This window comes from Oncorhynchus kisutch, linkage group LG14 (genome assembly GCF_002021735.2).
Source record: "Oncorhynchus kisutch isolate 150728-3 linkage group LG14, Okis_V2, whole genome shotgun sequence".
NCBI lineage: Eukaryota > Metazoa > Chordata > Actinopteri > Salmoniformes > Salmonidae > Oncorhynchus > Oncorhynchus kisutch.
The window spans coordinates 2,527,594-2,545,755 of NC_034187.2; the positions used below are offsets into that span (position 1 = coordinate 2,527,594).

At 44.2% G+C, this 18,162-nt stretch overlaps 1 protein-coding gene across 2 annotated transcripts in view; it reads left to right on the forward strand.

Moving 5' to 3' along the window:
- Positions 1-18,162, forward strand: part of LOC109880867 (lysyl oxidase homolog 3B-like) — a 53,719-nt gene continuing 35,557 nt past the window's right edge. The window contains exons 1-2 of one of the 2 annotated variants that reach the window (XM_031787629.1): positions 1-83; positions 12,965-13,176. In XM_031787629.1, coding sequence (XP_031643489.1) covers positions 13,028-13,176 — 149 coding nt within the window. In that variant the 5' untranslated portion in view covers positions 1-83; positions 12,965-13,027. The remainder of the gene's footprint in view (positions 84-12,964; positions 13,177-18,162) is intronic. The other variant, XM_031787630.1, reaches the window with a different exon arrangement.

Genomic DNA, 18,162 nt, shown 5'->3' on the forward strand with positions numbered 1-18,162 from the left:
GTGACTGCACACACGATGAGGACGCTGGAGTCGTCTGCAAGGACGAGAGGCTTCCTGGGTTTGTCGACTCCAACGTCATCGATGTAAGGCATTACCATGGGTTAGCAGGGTTAGCAGGGTTGGGGGTCAATCCCAGTCAATTCAGGAAGTTCACTGGAGACCCAATTTCGAATTCTATTTTATCTTTTGAATGAAGAACATGTTGAATTAGAATTGGCTTTACCCATTGGACTCTGGTCAACAGTAGTGTATTATATAGGGATTAGGGCCCTGGTCAACAGTAGTGTACTATATAGGGATTAGGGCCCTGGTCAACAGTAGTGCACTATATAGGGATTAGGGCCCTGGTCAACAGTAGTGCACTATATAGGGAATAGGGCCCTGGTCAACAGTAGTGTACTATATAGGGAATAGGGCCCTGGTCAACAGTAGTGTACTATATAGGGATTAGGCCCTGGTCAACAGTAGTGCACTATATAGGGATAGGGGCCTGGTCACACAGTAAGTGTACTATATAGGGAATAGGGCCCTGGTCAACAGTAGTGTACTAATATAGGGAATAGGGCCCTGGTCAACAGTAGTGTACTAATATAGGGAATAGGGCCCTGGTCAACAGTAGTGTAATATATAGGGAATAGGGCCCTGGTCAACAGTAGTGTACTATATAGGGAATAGGACTGGTCAACAGTAGTGCACTATATAGGGAATAGGACTGATCAACAGTAGTGCACTATATAGGGAATAGGGCCCTGGTCAACAGTAGTGTACTATATAGGGAATAGGGCCCTGGTCAACAGTAGTGCACTATATAGGGAATATGGCCCTGGTCAACAGTAGTGCACTATATAGGGAATAGGGCCCTGGTCAACAGTAGTGTACTATATAGGGCCCTGGTCAACAGTAGTGTACTATATAGGGAATAGGGCCCTGGTCAACAGTAGTGTACTATATAGGGAATAGGGCTCTGGTCAACAGTAGTGTTCTATATAGGGAATAGGGCCATGGTCAACAGTAGTGCACTATATAGGAAATAGGGCCCTGGTCTAAAGTAGTGTACTATATAGGGAATAGAATGCCTTTTGGGATACAGTTATATGTACTGCTCCTCTGTCACCAGTCTGCTGCTGATGTCTGTCTGGGTTTATACACTCTGCATAGGTTACTGAACTGAACATAACAGGGACTAGGACTGCAGGGGAAAATTACATGCTGCTGATGTCTGTCTGGGTTTATACACTCTGCATAGGTTACTGAACTGAACATAACAGGAACTAGGACTGCAGGTGAAAATTACATGCTGCTGATTTCCTATTGGGTGCTTTGGTGATGCTCTATAGAGCCCTATGCTAGAGTTTACACTCTCATAGATCATTCCCTACGTCATAACATGGCCGTGGCACAAGTTAACCACTGGTGATGACTGTCCAAACTGAGGAAGCACAGTTGTAGTGTTGAAAAGCACATAGGTGCCAGACAGCCACTCTTTTTCCATCTACCTTCTCTCTGTCTCTGTCTCTCTGTGTCTCTGTCTCTGTCTGTCTCTCTCTCTCTGTCACTCTGTGTGTGTGTCTTTCTCTCTCTCTCTCTCTCTCTCTCTCTCTCGCTGGCTCTCTGTCTCTCTCTCTCTCTCTCTCTCTCTCGCTGGCTCTCTGTCTCTCTCTCTCTCTCTCTCTCTCTGACTTTCGCTCTCTCTGACTCTCTCTGACTCTCTGACTCTCTCTGACTCTCTGACTCTCTCTCTCTCTTCCCTCTCTCTCTCTTTATTGTTCAATACTTTAGACTTTTTGATAGTAAGGAGACATTTGTGACACAACCTTAAACTGGGGGCCTCCAGGACTCTGGGTTCTACTGTTCAGCCTTCTGATTGGATGGTTAGATCAGGAAGGAAATATGTCTTTAAAACTCCTTATTGGACAGTTTAAACTCTAAAGAAGAGTTAGGAGTTAGTTCATAAGAGTTAGGCTTTCCTCCTTCTTTTCTTGTTTCTCCTGCTCCTCCCCCTACCCCTCCTGCTCCTCCCCCTCCCCCTCCTGCTCCTCCCCTACCCCTCCCTCTGCTCCTCCCCCTACCCTCTGCTCCTCCCCCTCCCCCTCCTACTCCCTCCCCTACCCCTCCTGCTCCTCCCCCTCCCCCTCCTGCCCTCCCCTCCTGCTCCTCCCCTCCGCTCCTTCCCCTACTCTCCGGCTCCTCCCCCTCCTCCACCCACCTCCTTCTCCTCCCCTCTCCCCCCTCCTCCCCCTACCCTCCGGCTCCTCCCCCTCCTCCACCCACCTCCTGCTCCTCCCTCCTCCCCCTCTCCCCACCTCCCCTCCCACCTGCTCCTCCCCTCCTGCCCCCTCCTCCCCCACCTCCCCACCCTCCCTCCTCCTCCCCTACCCACCTACTCCTCCCTCCTCCCCCTACCACCTGCTCCTCCCCTCCTCCCCCCCCCCTCCTCCCCTCCTCCCCTACCCACCTACTCCTCCCCTCTCCCCTACCCCTACTCCTTCCTCCCCCTACCCCCTACTCTCCCTCCTCCCCCTACTCCCTACTCCTCCCCTCCTCCCCCTACCCCTACCTCCCTCCTCCCCTACTCCCTACTCCTCCCCTCCTCCCTACCCCCTACCCTCCCTCCTCCCCCTCCTCTCCCTCCCTCCTCCCCCTACCACCTGCTCCTCCCCTCTCCCCTACCCCCTACTCCTCCCCTCTCCCTACCCCCTACTCCTCCCCTCCTCTCCCCTACCCCCTCTCCTCCCCTCCTCCCCTACCCCTGCTCTCCCTCTCCCTCTCCCCCTCCTCCCCCTACCCCCTACTCCTCCCCTCCTCCCCCTACCCCTGCTCCTCCCTCTCCCCTACCCCCGCTCCTCCCCTCTCCCCCCTACCCCTGCTCCTCCCCTCCTCCCTACCCCTGCTCCTCCCCTCCTCCCCCTCCTCCCCTCCCCCTACCCCCTACTCCTCCCCTCCTCCCCTACCCCTACTCCTCCTCCTCCCCCTACCCTACCCTGCTCCTCCCCTCCTCCCCCCTCCTCCCCTACCCCCTGCTCCTCCCTCCTCCCCCTCCTCCCCCTACCCTCCCCTCCTCCCCCTCCCTCCCCTACCCTCCCTCCTCCCCTACCCCTGCTCCTCCCTCCTCCCCCTACCCCTGCTCCTCCCCTCTCCCCCTCTCCCCTACCCCTACTCCTCCCCTCCTCCCCCTACCCCTACTCCTCCCCCTACCCCCTACCCTCCCCTCCTCCCCCTCCTCCCCCCTCCCCGCCTCCCCTACCCACCTGCTCCTCCCCTCTCCCCCTACCCCTACTCCTCCCCTCCTCCCCCTACTCCTCCCCTTCTCCCCCTCCTCCCCCTGCTCTCTGTGTTCCTGTGTCCAGTCTGGCGAACAGTTCAGCCAAGTCCTCTTTCCACCCACTCAGTCTGACCTGACTCAATGCAGCGCAGCCTGGGAATCAAGAAAACCACAGTTACAAACCAGTTACTATTACTGTCTTTTATACGACCAGTATCTATTACTGCCTTTAGTCACGACCAGTTTACTATTACTGCTTTAGTCACGACCAGTTACTATTACTGCCTTTAGTCACGACCAGTTACTATTACTGCCTTTAGTCACGACCAGTTACTATTACTGCCTTTAGTCACGACCAGTTACTATTACTGCCTTTAGTCACGACCAGTTACTATTACTGCCTTTAGTCACGACCAGTTACTATTACTGCCTTTAGTCAACCAGATACTATTACTGCCTTTAGTCAACCAGATACTATTACTGCCTTTAGTCAACCAGATACTATTACTGCCTTTAGTCAACCAGATACTATTACTGCCTTTAGTCAACCAGTTACTATTACTGCCTTTAGTCAACCAGATACTATTACTGCCTTTAGTCAACCCGTTACTATTACTGCCTTTAGTCAACCAGATACTATTACTGCCTTTAGTCAACCAGATACTATTACTGCCTTTAGTCAACAGATACTATTACTGCCTTTAGTCAACCAGTTACTATTACTGCTTTAGTCAACCAGTTACTATACTGGCCTTTAGTCAACCAGATACTATTACTGCCTTTAGTCAACCAGATACTATTACTGCCTTTAGTCAACCAGATACTATTACTGCCTTTAGTCAACCAGTTACTATTACTGCCTTTAGTCAACCTGTTTACTATTACTGCCTTTAGTCAACCAGTCACTATTACTGCCTTTAGTCAACCAGATACTATTACTGCCTTTAGTCAACCAGATACTATTACTGCCTTTAGTCAACCAGATACTATTACTGCCTTTAGTCAACCAGATACTATTACTGCCTTTAGTCAACCAGATACTATTACTGCCTTTAGTCAACCAGTTATATTACTGCCTTTAGTCAACCAGTTACTATTACTGCCTTTAGTCAACCAGATACTATACTGCCTTTAGTCAACCAGATACTATTACTGCCTTTAGTCAACCAGATACTATTACTGCCTTTAGTCAACCAGTTACTATTACTGCCTTTAGTCAACCTGTTACTATTACTGCCTTAGTCAACCAGTTACTATTACTGCCTTTAGTCAACCAGATACTATTACTGCCTTTAGTCAACCAGATACTATTACTGCCTTTAGTCAACCAGATACTATTACTGCCTTTAGTCAACCAGATACTATTACTGCCTTTAGTCAACCAGTTACTCATTACTGCCTTTAGTCAACCAATACTATTACTGCCTTAGTCAACCAGATACTATTACTGCCTTTAGTCAACCAGATACTATTACTGCCTTTAGTCAACCAGTTACTATTACTTGCCTTTAGTCAACCAGATACTATTACTGCCTTTAGTCAACCAGTTACTATTACGGCTTTAGTCAACCAGTTACTTATTACTGCCTTTAGTCAACCAGATACTATTACTGCCTTTAGTCAACCCAGTTACTAATTACTGCCTTTAGTCAAACCAGATACTATTACTGCCTTAGTCAACCAGATACTATTACTGCCTTTAGTCAACCAGATACTATTACTGCCTTTAGTCAACCAGATACTATTACTGCCTTTAGTCAACCAGTTACTATTACTGCCTTTAGTCAACCTGTTACTATTACTGCCTTTAGTCAACCAGTTACTATTACTGCCTTTAGTCAACCAGATACTATTACTGCCTTTAGTCAACCAGATACTATTACTGCCTTTAGTCAACCAGATACTATTACTGCCTTTAGTCAACCAGTTACTATTACTGCCTTTAGTCAACCAGATACTATTACTGCCTTTAGTCAACCAGATACTATTACTGCCTTTAGTCAACCAGATACTATTACTGCCTTTAGTCAACCAGATACTATTACTGCCTTTAGTCAACCAGTTACTATTACTGCCTTTAGTCAACCAGATACTATTACTGCCTTTAGTCAACCAGATACTATTACTGCCTTTAGTCAACCAGATACTATACTGCCTTTAGTCAACCAGATACTATTACTGCTTTAGTCAACCAGATACTATTACTGCCCTTTAGTCAACCAGATACTATTACTTGCCTTTAGTCAACCAGATACTATTACTGCCCTTTAGTCAACCTGTTACTATTACTGCCTTTAGTCAACCAGATACTATTACTGCCTTTAGTCAACCAGATACTATTACTTGCCTTTAGTCAACCAGATACTATTACTGCCTTTAGTCAACCAGATACTATTACTGCCTTTAGTCAACCAGTTACTATTACTGCCTTAGTCAACCAGATACTATTACTGCCTTAGTCAACCAGTTACTATACGCCTTAGTCAACCAGATACTATTACTGCCTTTAGTCAACCAGATACTATTACTGCCTTTAGTCAACCAGATACTATTACTGCCTTTAGTCAACCAGATACTATTACTGCCTTTAGTCAACCAGATACTATTACTGCCTTTAGTCAACCAGATACTATTACTGCCTTTAGTCAACCAGATACTATTACTGCCTTTAGTCAACCAGATACTATTACTGCCTTTAGTCAACCAGATACTATTACTGCCTTTAGTCAACCCAGATACTATACTGCCTTTAGTCATACCAGATACTATTACTGCCTTTAGTCAACCGATACTATTACTGCCTTTAGTCAACAGATACTATTACTGCCTTTAGTCAACCAGTTACTATTACTGCCTTTAGTCAACCAGTTACTATTACTGCCTTTAGTCAACCAGATACTTTACTGCCTTAGTCAACCAGATACTATTACTGCCTTTAGTCAACCCGTTACTATTACTGCCTTTAGTCAACCAGATACTATTACTGCCTTTAGTCAACCAGATACTATTACTGCCTTTGGTCAACCAGATACTATTACTGCCTTTAGTCAACCCGTTACTATTACTGCCTTTAGTCAACCAGATACTATTACTGCCTTTAGTCAACCAGATACTATTACTGCCTTTAGTCAACCAGATACTATTACTGCCTTTAGTCAACCAGATACTATTACTGCCTTTGGTCAACCAGATACTATTACTGCCTTTAGTCAACCAGATACTATTACTGCCTTTAGTCAACCAGATACTATTACTGCCTTTAGTCAACCAGATACTATTACTGCCTTTAGTCAACCAGATACTATTACTGCCTTTAGTCAACCAGATACTATTACTGCCTTTAGTCAACCAGTTACTATTACTGCCTTTAGTCAACCAGATACTATTACTGCCTTTAGTCAACCAGATACTATTACTGCCTTTAGTCAACCAGATACTATTACTGCCTTTAGTCAACCAGATTACTATTACTGCCTTTGGTCAACCAGATACTATTACTGCCTTTTAGTCAACCAGATACTTATTACTGCCTTTAGTCAAACCAGATACTATTACTGCCTTTAGTCAACCAGATACTATTACTGCTTTAGTCAACCAGATACTATTACTGCCTTTAGTCAACCAGATACTATTACTGCCTTTAGTCAACCAGATACTATTTACTGCCTTTAGTCAACCAGATACTATTACTGCCTTTAGTCAACCAGATACTATTACTGCCTTTAGTCAACCAGATTACTATTACCGCCTTTAGTCAACCAGATACTATTACTGCCTTTAGTCAACCAGATACTATTACTGCCTTTAGTCAACCAGATACTATTACTGCCTTTAGTCAACCAGTTACTATTACTGCCTTTAGTCAACCAGATACTATTACTGCCTTTAGTCAACCAGTTACTATTACTGCCTTTAGTCAACCAGATACTATTACTGCCTTTATTCAACCAGATACTATTACTGCCTTTAGTCAACATATATCATAAACAACTGTTTAACATAAACACTCTGTTCTGTCATGCTCTGAAACCCGTTTGTCTCTCTATACCTGGTCAATTGGTTTCTCTCTGTAATATAATAACAATCAATGACCAAGGGAACCGTAGTTAATCAATGATTACACCACTGATGATTAAGACTGTATCAGACACTGAGAACATATGAACCAATCCTATGATCCCAGCCAGCAGGAGAACACAGCAGCCCCAGAACACACTGCTGCAACTAGGAAGCCTGTCTTCCACCTCCGAAGATTAACTGAGGCACAAATTATCATCTTAACATCTTTCTCTCTTTTTCCTGTATCTATGTTTTACGTTTTATTTTAGCTTTATTTTACAAGGTTAGTCTCATTGAGATTGTTAATCTCTTTTCCCGAGAGAGACCTGGCCAAAATACCCGTTTTAAACCACACAGCACTACAGTTTAAACCACACAGCATTACAGTTTAAGCCACACAGCACTACAGTTTAAACCACACAGCTCTACAGTTTAAACCACACAGCTCTACAGTTTAAACCACACAGCTCTACAGTTTAAACCACACATCTCTACAGTTTAAACCACACAGCTCTACAGTTTAAACCACACATCTCTACAGTTTAAACCACACAGCTCTACAGTTTAAACCACACAGCTCTACAGTTTAAACCACACAGCTCTACAGTTTAAACCACACAGCTCTACAGTTTAAACCACACAGCTCTACAGTTTAAACCACACAGCTCTACAGTTTAAACCACACAGCTCTACAGTTTAAACCACACAGCTCTACAGTTTAAACCACACAGCTCTACAGTTTAAACCACACATCTCTACAGTTTAAACCACACAGCTCTACAGTTTAAACCACACAGCTCTACAGTTTAAACCACACATCTCTACAGTTTAAACCACACAGCTCTACAGTTTAAACCACACAGCTCTACAGTTTAAACCACACAGCTCTACAGTTTAAACCACACAGCTCTACAGTTTAAACCACACAGCTCTACAGTTTAAACCACACAGCTCTACAGTTTAAACCACACAGCTCTACAGTTTAAACCACACAGCTCTACAGTTTAAACCACACAGCTCTACAGTTTAAACCACACAGCTCTACAGTTTAAACCACACAGCTCTACAGTTTAAACCACATCTCTACAGTTTAAACCACACAGCTCTACAGTTTAAACCACACATCTCTACAGTTTAAACCACACAGCTCTACAGTTTAAACCACACAGCTCTACAGTTTAAACCACACATCTCTACAGTTTAAACCACACAGCTCTACAGTTTAAACCACACAGCTCTACAGTTTAAACCACACAGCTCTACAGTTTAAACCACACAGCTCTACAGTTTAAACCACACAGCACTACAGTTTAAACCACACAGCTCTACAGTTTAAACCACACAGCTCTACAGTTTAAACCACACATCTCTACAGTTTAAACCACACAGCTCTACAGTTTAAACCACACATCTCTACAGTTTAAACCACACATCTCTACAGTTTAAACCACACAGCTCTACAGTTTAAACCACACAGCTCTACAGTTTAAACCACACAGCTCTACAGTTTAAACCACACATCTCTACAGTTTAAACCACACAGCTCTACAGTTTAAACCACACAGCTCTACAGTTTAAACCACACATCTCTACAGTTTAAACCACACATCTCTACAGTTTAAACCACACAGCTCTACAGTTTAAACCACACAGCTCTACAGTTTAAACCACACAGCTCTACAGTTTAAACCACACATCTCTACAGTTTAAACCACACAGCTCTACAGTTTAAACCACACAGCTCTACAGTTTAAACCACACATCTCTACAGTTTAAACCACACAGCTCTACAGTTTAAACCACACAGCTCTACAGTTTAAACCACACATCTCTACAGTTTAAACCACACAGCTCTACAGTTTAAACCACACAGCTCTACAGTTTAAACCACACAGCTCTACAGTTTAAACCACACAGCTCTACAGTTTAAACCACACAGCTCTACAGTTTAAACCACACAGATCTACAGTTTAAACCACACAGCTCTACAGTTTAACACGACAGTTTAAACCACACAGCTCTACAGTTTAAACCACACAGCTCTACAGTTTAAACCACACAGCAGTACAGTTTAAACCACACAGCTCTACAGTTTAACACGACAGTTTAAACCACACAGCTCTACAGTTTAAACCACACAGCTCTACAGTTTAAACCACACATCTCTACAGTTTAACACTACAGTTTAAACCACACAGCAGTACAGTTTAAACCACACAGCTCTACAGTTTAACACTACAGTTTAAACCACACAGCACTACAGTTTAAACCCCACAGCACTACAGTTTAAACCACACAGCTCTACAGTTTAAACCACACAGCTCTACAGTTTAAACCACACAGCACTACAGTTTAAACCACACAGCTCTACAGTTTAAACCACACAGCTCTACAGTTTAAACCACACAGCACTACAGTTTAAACCACACAGCTCTACAGTTTAAACCACACAGCTCTACAGTTTAAACCACACAGCTCTACAGTTTGAACCACACAGCTCTACAGTTTAAACCACACAGCAGTACAGTTTAAACCACACATCTCTACAGTTTAAACCACACAGCTCTACAGTTTAAACCACACAGCACTACAGTTTAAACCACACAGCTCTACAGTTTAAACCACACAGCTCTACAGTTTAAACCACACAGCACTACAGTTTAAACCACACAGCTCTACAGTTTAAACCACACAGCTCTACAGTTTAAACCACACAGCTCTACAGTTTGAACCACACAGCTCTACAGTTTAAACCACACAGCAGTACAGTTTAAACCACACAGCTCTACAGTTTAAACCACACAGCAGTACAGTTTAAACCACACAGCTCTACAGTTTAAACCACACAGCTCTACAGTTTAAACCACACAGCAGTACAGTTTAAACCACACAGCTCTACAGTTTAAACCACACAGCTCTACAGTTTAAACCACACAGCAGTACAGTTTAAACCACACAGCTCTACAGTTTAAACCACACAGCTCTACAGTTTAAACCACACATGTTCACATTGACCAGCCAGATGGGTTGGAAGAGTGTGGTGCAACTAGGAGTCAAAACATTGACAGACCCCCCACTTCATTATCCATTTTAGTGTTTAACCAAACTTTAAACGTTGTATCTGGGTTCAGTTTCAAGCTTTGAGAATAATACTCCACGATACTTGTTGAGCACCATCATTCTGTGGGGCTTGATGGGATACTGTTACTTGTTGAACATCATTCTGTGGGGCTTGATGGGATACTGTTACTTGTTGAGCACCATCATTCTGTGGGGCTTGATGGGATACTGTTACTTGTTGAGCACCATCATTCTGTGGGGCTTGATGGGATACTGTTACTTGTTGAACATCATTCTGTGGGGCTTGATGGGATACTGTTACTTGTTGAGCACCATCATTCTGTGGGGCTTGATGGGATACTGTTACTTGTTGAGCACCATCATTCTGTGGGGCTTGATGGGATACTGTTACTTGTTGAACATCATTCTGTGGGGCTTGATGGGATACTGTTACTTGTTGAACATCATTCTGTGGGGCTTGATGGGATACTGTTACTTGTTGAGCACCATCATTCTGTGGGGCTTGATGGGATACTGTTACTTGTTGAGCACCATCATTCTGTGGGGCTTGATGGGATACTGTTACTTGTTGAGCACCATCATTCTGTGGGGCTTGATGGGATACTGTTACTTGTTGAACACCATCATTCTGTGGGGCTTGATGGGATACTGTTACTTGTTGAACACCATCATTCTGTGGGGCTTGATGGGATACTGTTACTTGTTGAACACCATCATTCTGTGGGGCTTGATGGGATACTGTTACTTGTTGAACACCATCATTCTGTGGGGCTTGATGGGATACTGTTACTTGTTGAACACCATCATTCTGTGTGGCTTGATGGGATACTGTTACTTGTTGAGCACCATCATTCTGTGGGGCTTGATGGGATACTGTTACTTGTTGAGCACCATCATTCTGTGGGGCTTGATGGGATACTGTTACTTGTTGAGCACCATCATTCTGTGGGGCTTGATGGGATACTGTTACTTGTTGAACATCATTCTGTGGGGCTTGATGGGATACTGTTACTTGTTGAGCACCATCATTCTGTGGGGCTTGATGGGATAATGTTACTTGTTGAACATCATTCTGTGGGGCTTGATGGGATACTGTTACTTGTTGAGCACCATCATTCTGTGGGGCTTGATGGGATACTGTTACTTGTTGAACACCATCATTCTGTGGGGCTTGATGGGATACTGTTACTTGTTGAACATCATTCTGTGGGGCTTGATGGGATACTGTTACTTGTTGAACACCATCATTCTGTGGGGCTTGATGGGATACTGTTACTTGTTGAACACCATCATTCTATGGGGCTTGATGGGATACTGTTACTTGTTGAACATCATTCTGTGGGGCTTGATGGGATACTGTTACTTGTTGAACACCATCATTCTGTGGGGCTTGATGGGATACTGTTACTTGTTGAACACCATAATTCTATGGGGCTTGATGGGATACTGTTACTTGTTGAGCACCATCATTCTGTGGGGCTTGATGGGATACTGTTACTTGTTGAGCACCATCATTCTATGGGGCTTGATGGGATACTGTTACTTGTTGAGCACCATCATTCTGTGGGGCTTGATGGGATACTGTTACTTGTTGAACATCATTCTGTGGGGCTTGATGGGATACTGTTACTTGTTGAGCACCATCATTCTGTGGGGCTTGATGGGATACTGTTACTTGTTGAACACCATCATTCTGTGGGGCTTGATGGGATACTGTTACTTGTTGAACAAGCAAAAATTAGGATCCTGTGAATTGGCACATAAATCACATATTATGACAGGTTTCCACCTGTTAGGGCATCCACTCCGTGACCGGCCATTGAATGGCGTTTTCTTTTCCGTCTATGCTGTGTCTGTGTGACATCAGTGACATCAGTGTGAAGACGTGTGTGTGTGTGGGAAATGTTCCGTATGTCTCAATCTTTCTTCAGTGATGTCATTCACACCACGAGAAACTCTGATGGTCCACTTTGACAGCACAAGCAGATCTGGCATCCGGCTACGTAACACTAGGACCGTACTGATCAGGAGAGATCACGTTGTGTTTCTGTCACAGAACGAGTCAGGACGGTGGATCAGGCTATCAGGCCTCACAAAGCTCTATTGCTCTGAGTCACATCGGGTCATAGGTGACACCACAGTACTCTGTATAACCCCTGTATGAACTATGACCCCTGACCCCCTCGTTATAGGTGCAGGTGGACGAGAGCAAGGTGGAGGAGGTGCATCTGTATGACCCCTGACCCCTTGCTACAGGTTCAGGTGGAGGAGGTGTGTCTGCATGACCTGTATAACCTTGACCCATAACCTCTGAGACCACAGGAGGTTGGTGGCACCTTCATTTGGGGAGGATGGGCTCATGTTAATGGCTGTAGTGGAATAAGGGGAATGGTATCAAATACATCAAACACGTGGTTTCCATGGTTTTCGTGGTTTCCATGGTTTCCCTGTGTTTGATGCCATTCCATTCGCTCCGTTTCAGACGTTATTATGAGTCCATCCTCCCCCATCAGCAACCTCCACTGTCTGAGACCTAACCTCTGACCTCTGACCCCCTTACAGGTGCAGGTGGATGAGGACAGGGTGGAGGAGGTGCGTCTGCGCTCGGTGGTGCCCACCAAAAAGATGCCCGTCACCGAGGGCGTGGTAGAGATTAAGTACAAGGACGGCTGGGCCCAGATCTGTGATGTGGGGTGGACCCCCACAAACACTCGGGTCATCTGTGGTATGCTGGGGTTCCCCCATGAGAGAAAGGTCAACAAGAACTTCTACAAGTAAGTCAGGGTAGAGGGATTCACTCATACCAGGGAATATATTCTAATATCTACATCGTAGGCTTAAATTGACGATATGGCAAAATAGGAGTGACAATGTCATCTGCTATTATCCCTCAGTCATTTTCCATCCAGATTGTCAGACCCCAGGTGGTTTGTCATTGTTGATAGACAACAACACAATGTTCACCTCTTCCACACTGACTTTACGGAGTTCAAAAGGACAATTCTAGTCTTTCATAATATGTTCAGATATACTTGGATGTGTCAGCGTTTGTTGTTGCTGGCATGTCATCCCTAAGTTTGCTTATCTTGCCAATGAAATAATCATTAATAATAATAATTCATAGTTAAATCATAATCATTAAAGTAGTTGGTATCAGTGGGCTTTGTGATGAAGGAGCCATCTGATTCAATGAATGACGGAGCTGAGTTTGCCTTTTTTTTCTCAGAATTTCATGGAAGGTGCTGCAAATCTTTTTACTATCATTCATTAAGTGATTTATCTTTGTTTCATAATGTAGTTTCTTCATCTTTTTTACTCAGTTTAGTCACATGATTTCTCAATTTGATTTAAGGTTGCCCATCGGTTGTGCAGCCAGACTTATTTGCCATTCCTTTTGCCTCATCCCTCTCAACTCCTCATCAATCCACGAGGATTTAACAGTTTTTACAGTCATTTTCTTAATGGGTGCGTGCTTATTAGTAACTGGGATAAACTATTTCTGTCAAGTGCAGCGTCTGGTTGCTCCTCATTAAACACAATGGACCAACAGATATTATTTACATCAACAACATAGGAATCACTACTAAACTTATTGTATGACCTCTTATATTAGGCCCAGCCTGACCTCTTATACACTAGATTAGGCCCAGCCTGACCTCTTATACACTATATTAGGCCCAGCCTGACCTCTTATACACTATATTAGGCCCAGCCTGACCTCTTATGCACTAGATTAGGCCCAGCCTGACCTCTTATGCACTAGATTAGGCCCAGCCTGACCTCTTATGCACTAGATTAGGCCCAGCCTGACCTCTTATGCACTAGATTAGGCCCAGCCTGACCTCTTATACACTATATTAGGCCCAGCCTGACATCTTATACACTATATTAAGCCCAGCCTGACCTCTTATACACTATATTAGGCCCAGCCTGACCTCTTATACACTATATTAGGCCCAGCCTGACCTCTCATACACTATATTAGGCCCAGCCTGACCTCTTATACACTATATTAGGCCCAGCCTGACCTCTCATACACTATATTAGGCCCAGCCTGACCTCTTATACACTATATTAGGCCCAGCCTGACCTCTTATACACTAGATTAGGCCCAGCCTGTCCTCTTATACACTATATTAGGCCCAGCCTGACCTCTTATACACTATATTAGGCCCAGCCTGACCTCTTATACACTATATTAGGCCCAGCCTGAACTCTTATACACTATATTAGGCCCAGCCTGACCTCTTATGCACTATATTAGGCCCAGCCTGAACTCTTATACACTATATTAGGCCCAGCCTGACCTCATATACACTATATTAGGCCCAGCCTGACCTCTTATACACTATATTAGGCCCAGCCTGACCTCTTATACACTATATTAGGCCCAGCCTGACCTCTTATACACTATATTAGGCCCAGCCTGACCTCTTATACACTATATTAGGCCCAGCCTGAACTCTTATACACTATATTAGGCCCAGCCTGACCTCTTATACACTATATTAGGCCCAGCCTGACCTCTTATACACTATATGAGGCCCAGCCTGACCTCTTATACACTATATTAGGCCCAGCCTGACCTCTTATGCACTATATTAGGCCCAGCCTGAACTCTTATACACTATATTAGGCCCAGCCTGACCTCATATACACTATATTAGGCCCAGCCTTTGGAGCTTTGGTTTTCCTACATATGGCTACTATATTGTGATCGCTACATTCTGTTTTTTCAAATTGTTTTTAACTCGTTTTGTACATAATGTTGCTGCTACCGTCTCTTATGACCGAAAAGAGCTTCATGATTGTGTCCCACTTGTTGTTGATTCTTCACAAAAAATACAGTTTTATATCTTTATGTTTGAAGCCTGAAATGTGGCAAAAGGTCGCAAAGTTCAAGGGGCCGAATACTTTCGCAAGGCACTGTATACAGTATGAACGTTGTCGTGACTTTTTTCAACATTGTCCTGTTTTTAAATGTCCTTAGTCACTCTAGCGACTGATTGGGGGATTCTGGACTCTTGCCAGAAAGTCAGGGAATGTTAAGAAGGAGTTGTTGAAAAGAAAAGTTTGATGTGTGTGATACCGTTCCACCTACTCCGCTCCAGTCATTAACACGAGCCCGTCCTCCCCTAGGGTGCCACCAAGCAACGGGCTCATGTTAATGACTGGAGCGGAGTAGGTGGAACGGTATCACACACATCAAACACAAGGGAACCATGGAAACCATGTGTTTGATACCGTTCCACCCATTCCGTTCCAGTCATTAACACGAGCCCATTCTCCCCAATGAAGGTACCACCAACCACTTGTGTTTGACTTTTACTGGCGTATTGCATTTACAAAACAATATTAAGAAAATAATGCAAATACAATTAACTTTAATTTTGTAATAGCCAACAATTAAATCCCAACATCATACAACATATTAATACATCAAAAACCATCCCACTCCTTCAGGCAAAGTTCAAATCTTAATACAAATGTTTATTTTTTTATTTTTAATTTAACCCTCATTTTACCAGGTAAATTGACTGAGGACACATTCTCATTTACATTCTCATTGACCTGGAGAATAGTTACAGGGGAGAGGAGGGGGATGAATGAGCCAAATGTAAACTGGGGATTATTAAGTGACCGTGATGGTTTGAGGGCCAGATTGAGAATTTAGCCAGGACACCGAGGTTAACACCCCTACTCTTACAATAAGTGCCATGGGATCTTTAATGACCTCAGAGAGTCAGGACACCTGTTTAACGTCCCATCTGAAAGCCAGCACCCTACAAAGGGCAGTGTCCCCAATCACTGCCCTGGGGCATTGGGATATTCTTCTAGACCAGAAGAAAGAGTTCCTCCTACAGGCCCTTCAACACCACTTCCAGCAGCATCTGGTCTCCCATCCAGGGACCGAACAGGACCAACCCTGCTAAGCTCAGTGTTACAGAATATGACGGTTTAATGGAATATTAAGGTGTTATGGAATATTAAGGTGTTACAGAATATGAAGGTGTTATGGAATATAAAGGTGTTACAGAATATGAAGGTGTTATGGAATATAAAGGTGTTACAGAATATGAAGGTGTTATGGAATATAAAGGTGTCCAGTTTCTTTTCCCAATATAACCCTTCTCCTCCAGATTGACGGCAGACAGACAGGCAGACAGACAGACAGACAGACAGAGACAGACAGAGACAGACAGACAGACAGACAGACAGACAGACAGACAGACAGACAGACAGACAGACAGACAGACAGACAGACAGACAGACAGACAGACAGTCTGGGTCGTCCTCCATTAAAAAGGTCTACCTCCCATCCCGTGTCATCCCGTATGAAGGCACATGTTGTCTTATCTCTCAGTGGCGACTGAGACTCTGCTCTCTCTGACTGACTGAAGGGCGATGCAGTGATTCAGGAAGGGGAAATGGGTCGATGATTAGGCCCAAGTCCAGAACACAGAGAGAATCCTTTGGAATGCAGACACTGACTGCCTGCAATGGGAGACTATCCAAGTGAGCCAAGTAGTCTTCAGTCTGCTGTAATCCTGTAGCTATCAGTCTGCTGTAATCCTGTAGCTATCAATCTGCTGTAATCCTGTAGCTATCAGTCTGCTGTAATCCTGTAGCTATCAATCTGCTGTAATCCTTTAGCTATCAGTCTGCTGTAATCCTGTAGCTATCAATCTGCTGTAATCCTGTAGCTATCAGTCTGCTGTAATCGTGTAGCTATCAATCTACTGTAATCGTGTAGCTATCAGTCTGCTGTAATCCTGTAGCTATCAATCTGCTGTAATCCTGAAGCTATCAGTCTGCTGTAATCCTGTAGCTATCAATCTGCTGTAATCCTGAAGCTATCAGTCTGCTGTAATCCTGTAGCTATCAGTCTGCTCTAATCCTGTAGCTATCAAATCAAATCAATTGTATTTGTCACATACACATGGTTAGCAGACGTTAATGGTCACATGGTTAGCAGATGTTAATGCGAGTGTAGCGAAATGCTTGTGCTTCTAGTTCCGACAATGCAGTAATAACCAACGAGTAATCTAACCTAACAATTCCAAAACTACTACCTTATACACACAAGTGTAAAGGGATAAAGAATATGTACATAAAGATATATGAATGAGTGATGGTACAGAACGGCATAGGCAAGATGCAGTAGATGGTATAGGGTACAGTATATGCATATGAGATGAGTAATATAGGGTATGTAAACATTATATTAAGTGGCATTGTTTAAAGTGGCTAGTGATATATTTTCCATCAATTTCCATCAATTCCCATTATTAAAGTGGCTGGAGTTGAGTCAGTGTGTTGGCAGCAGCCACTCAATGTTAGTGGTGGCTGTTTAACAGTCTGATGGCCTTGAGATAGAAGCTGTTTTTCAGTCTCTCGGTCCCAGCTTTGATGCACCTGTACTGACCTCGCCTTCTGGATGATAGCGGGGTGAACAGGCAGTGGCTCGGGTGGTTGTTGTCCTTGATGATCTTTATGGCCTTCCTGTGACATCGGGTGGTGTAGGTGTCCTGGAGGGCAGGTAGTTTGCCCCCGGTGATACGTTGTGCAGACCTCACTACCCTCTGGAGAGCCTTACGGTTGTGGGTGGAGCAGTTGCCGTACCAGGCGGTGATACAGCCCGACAGGATGCTCTCGATTGTGCATCTGTAGAAGTTTGTGAGTGCTTTTGGCGACAAGCCAAATCACCTCCTCCCTGTAGGCCGTCTCGTCGTTGTTGGTAATCAAGCCTACCACTGTAG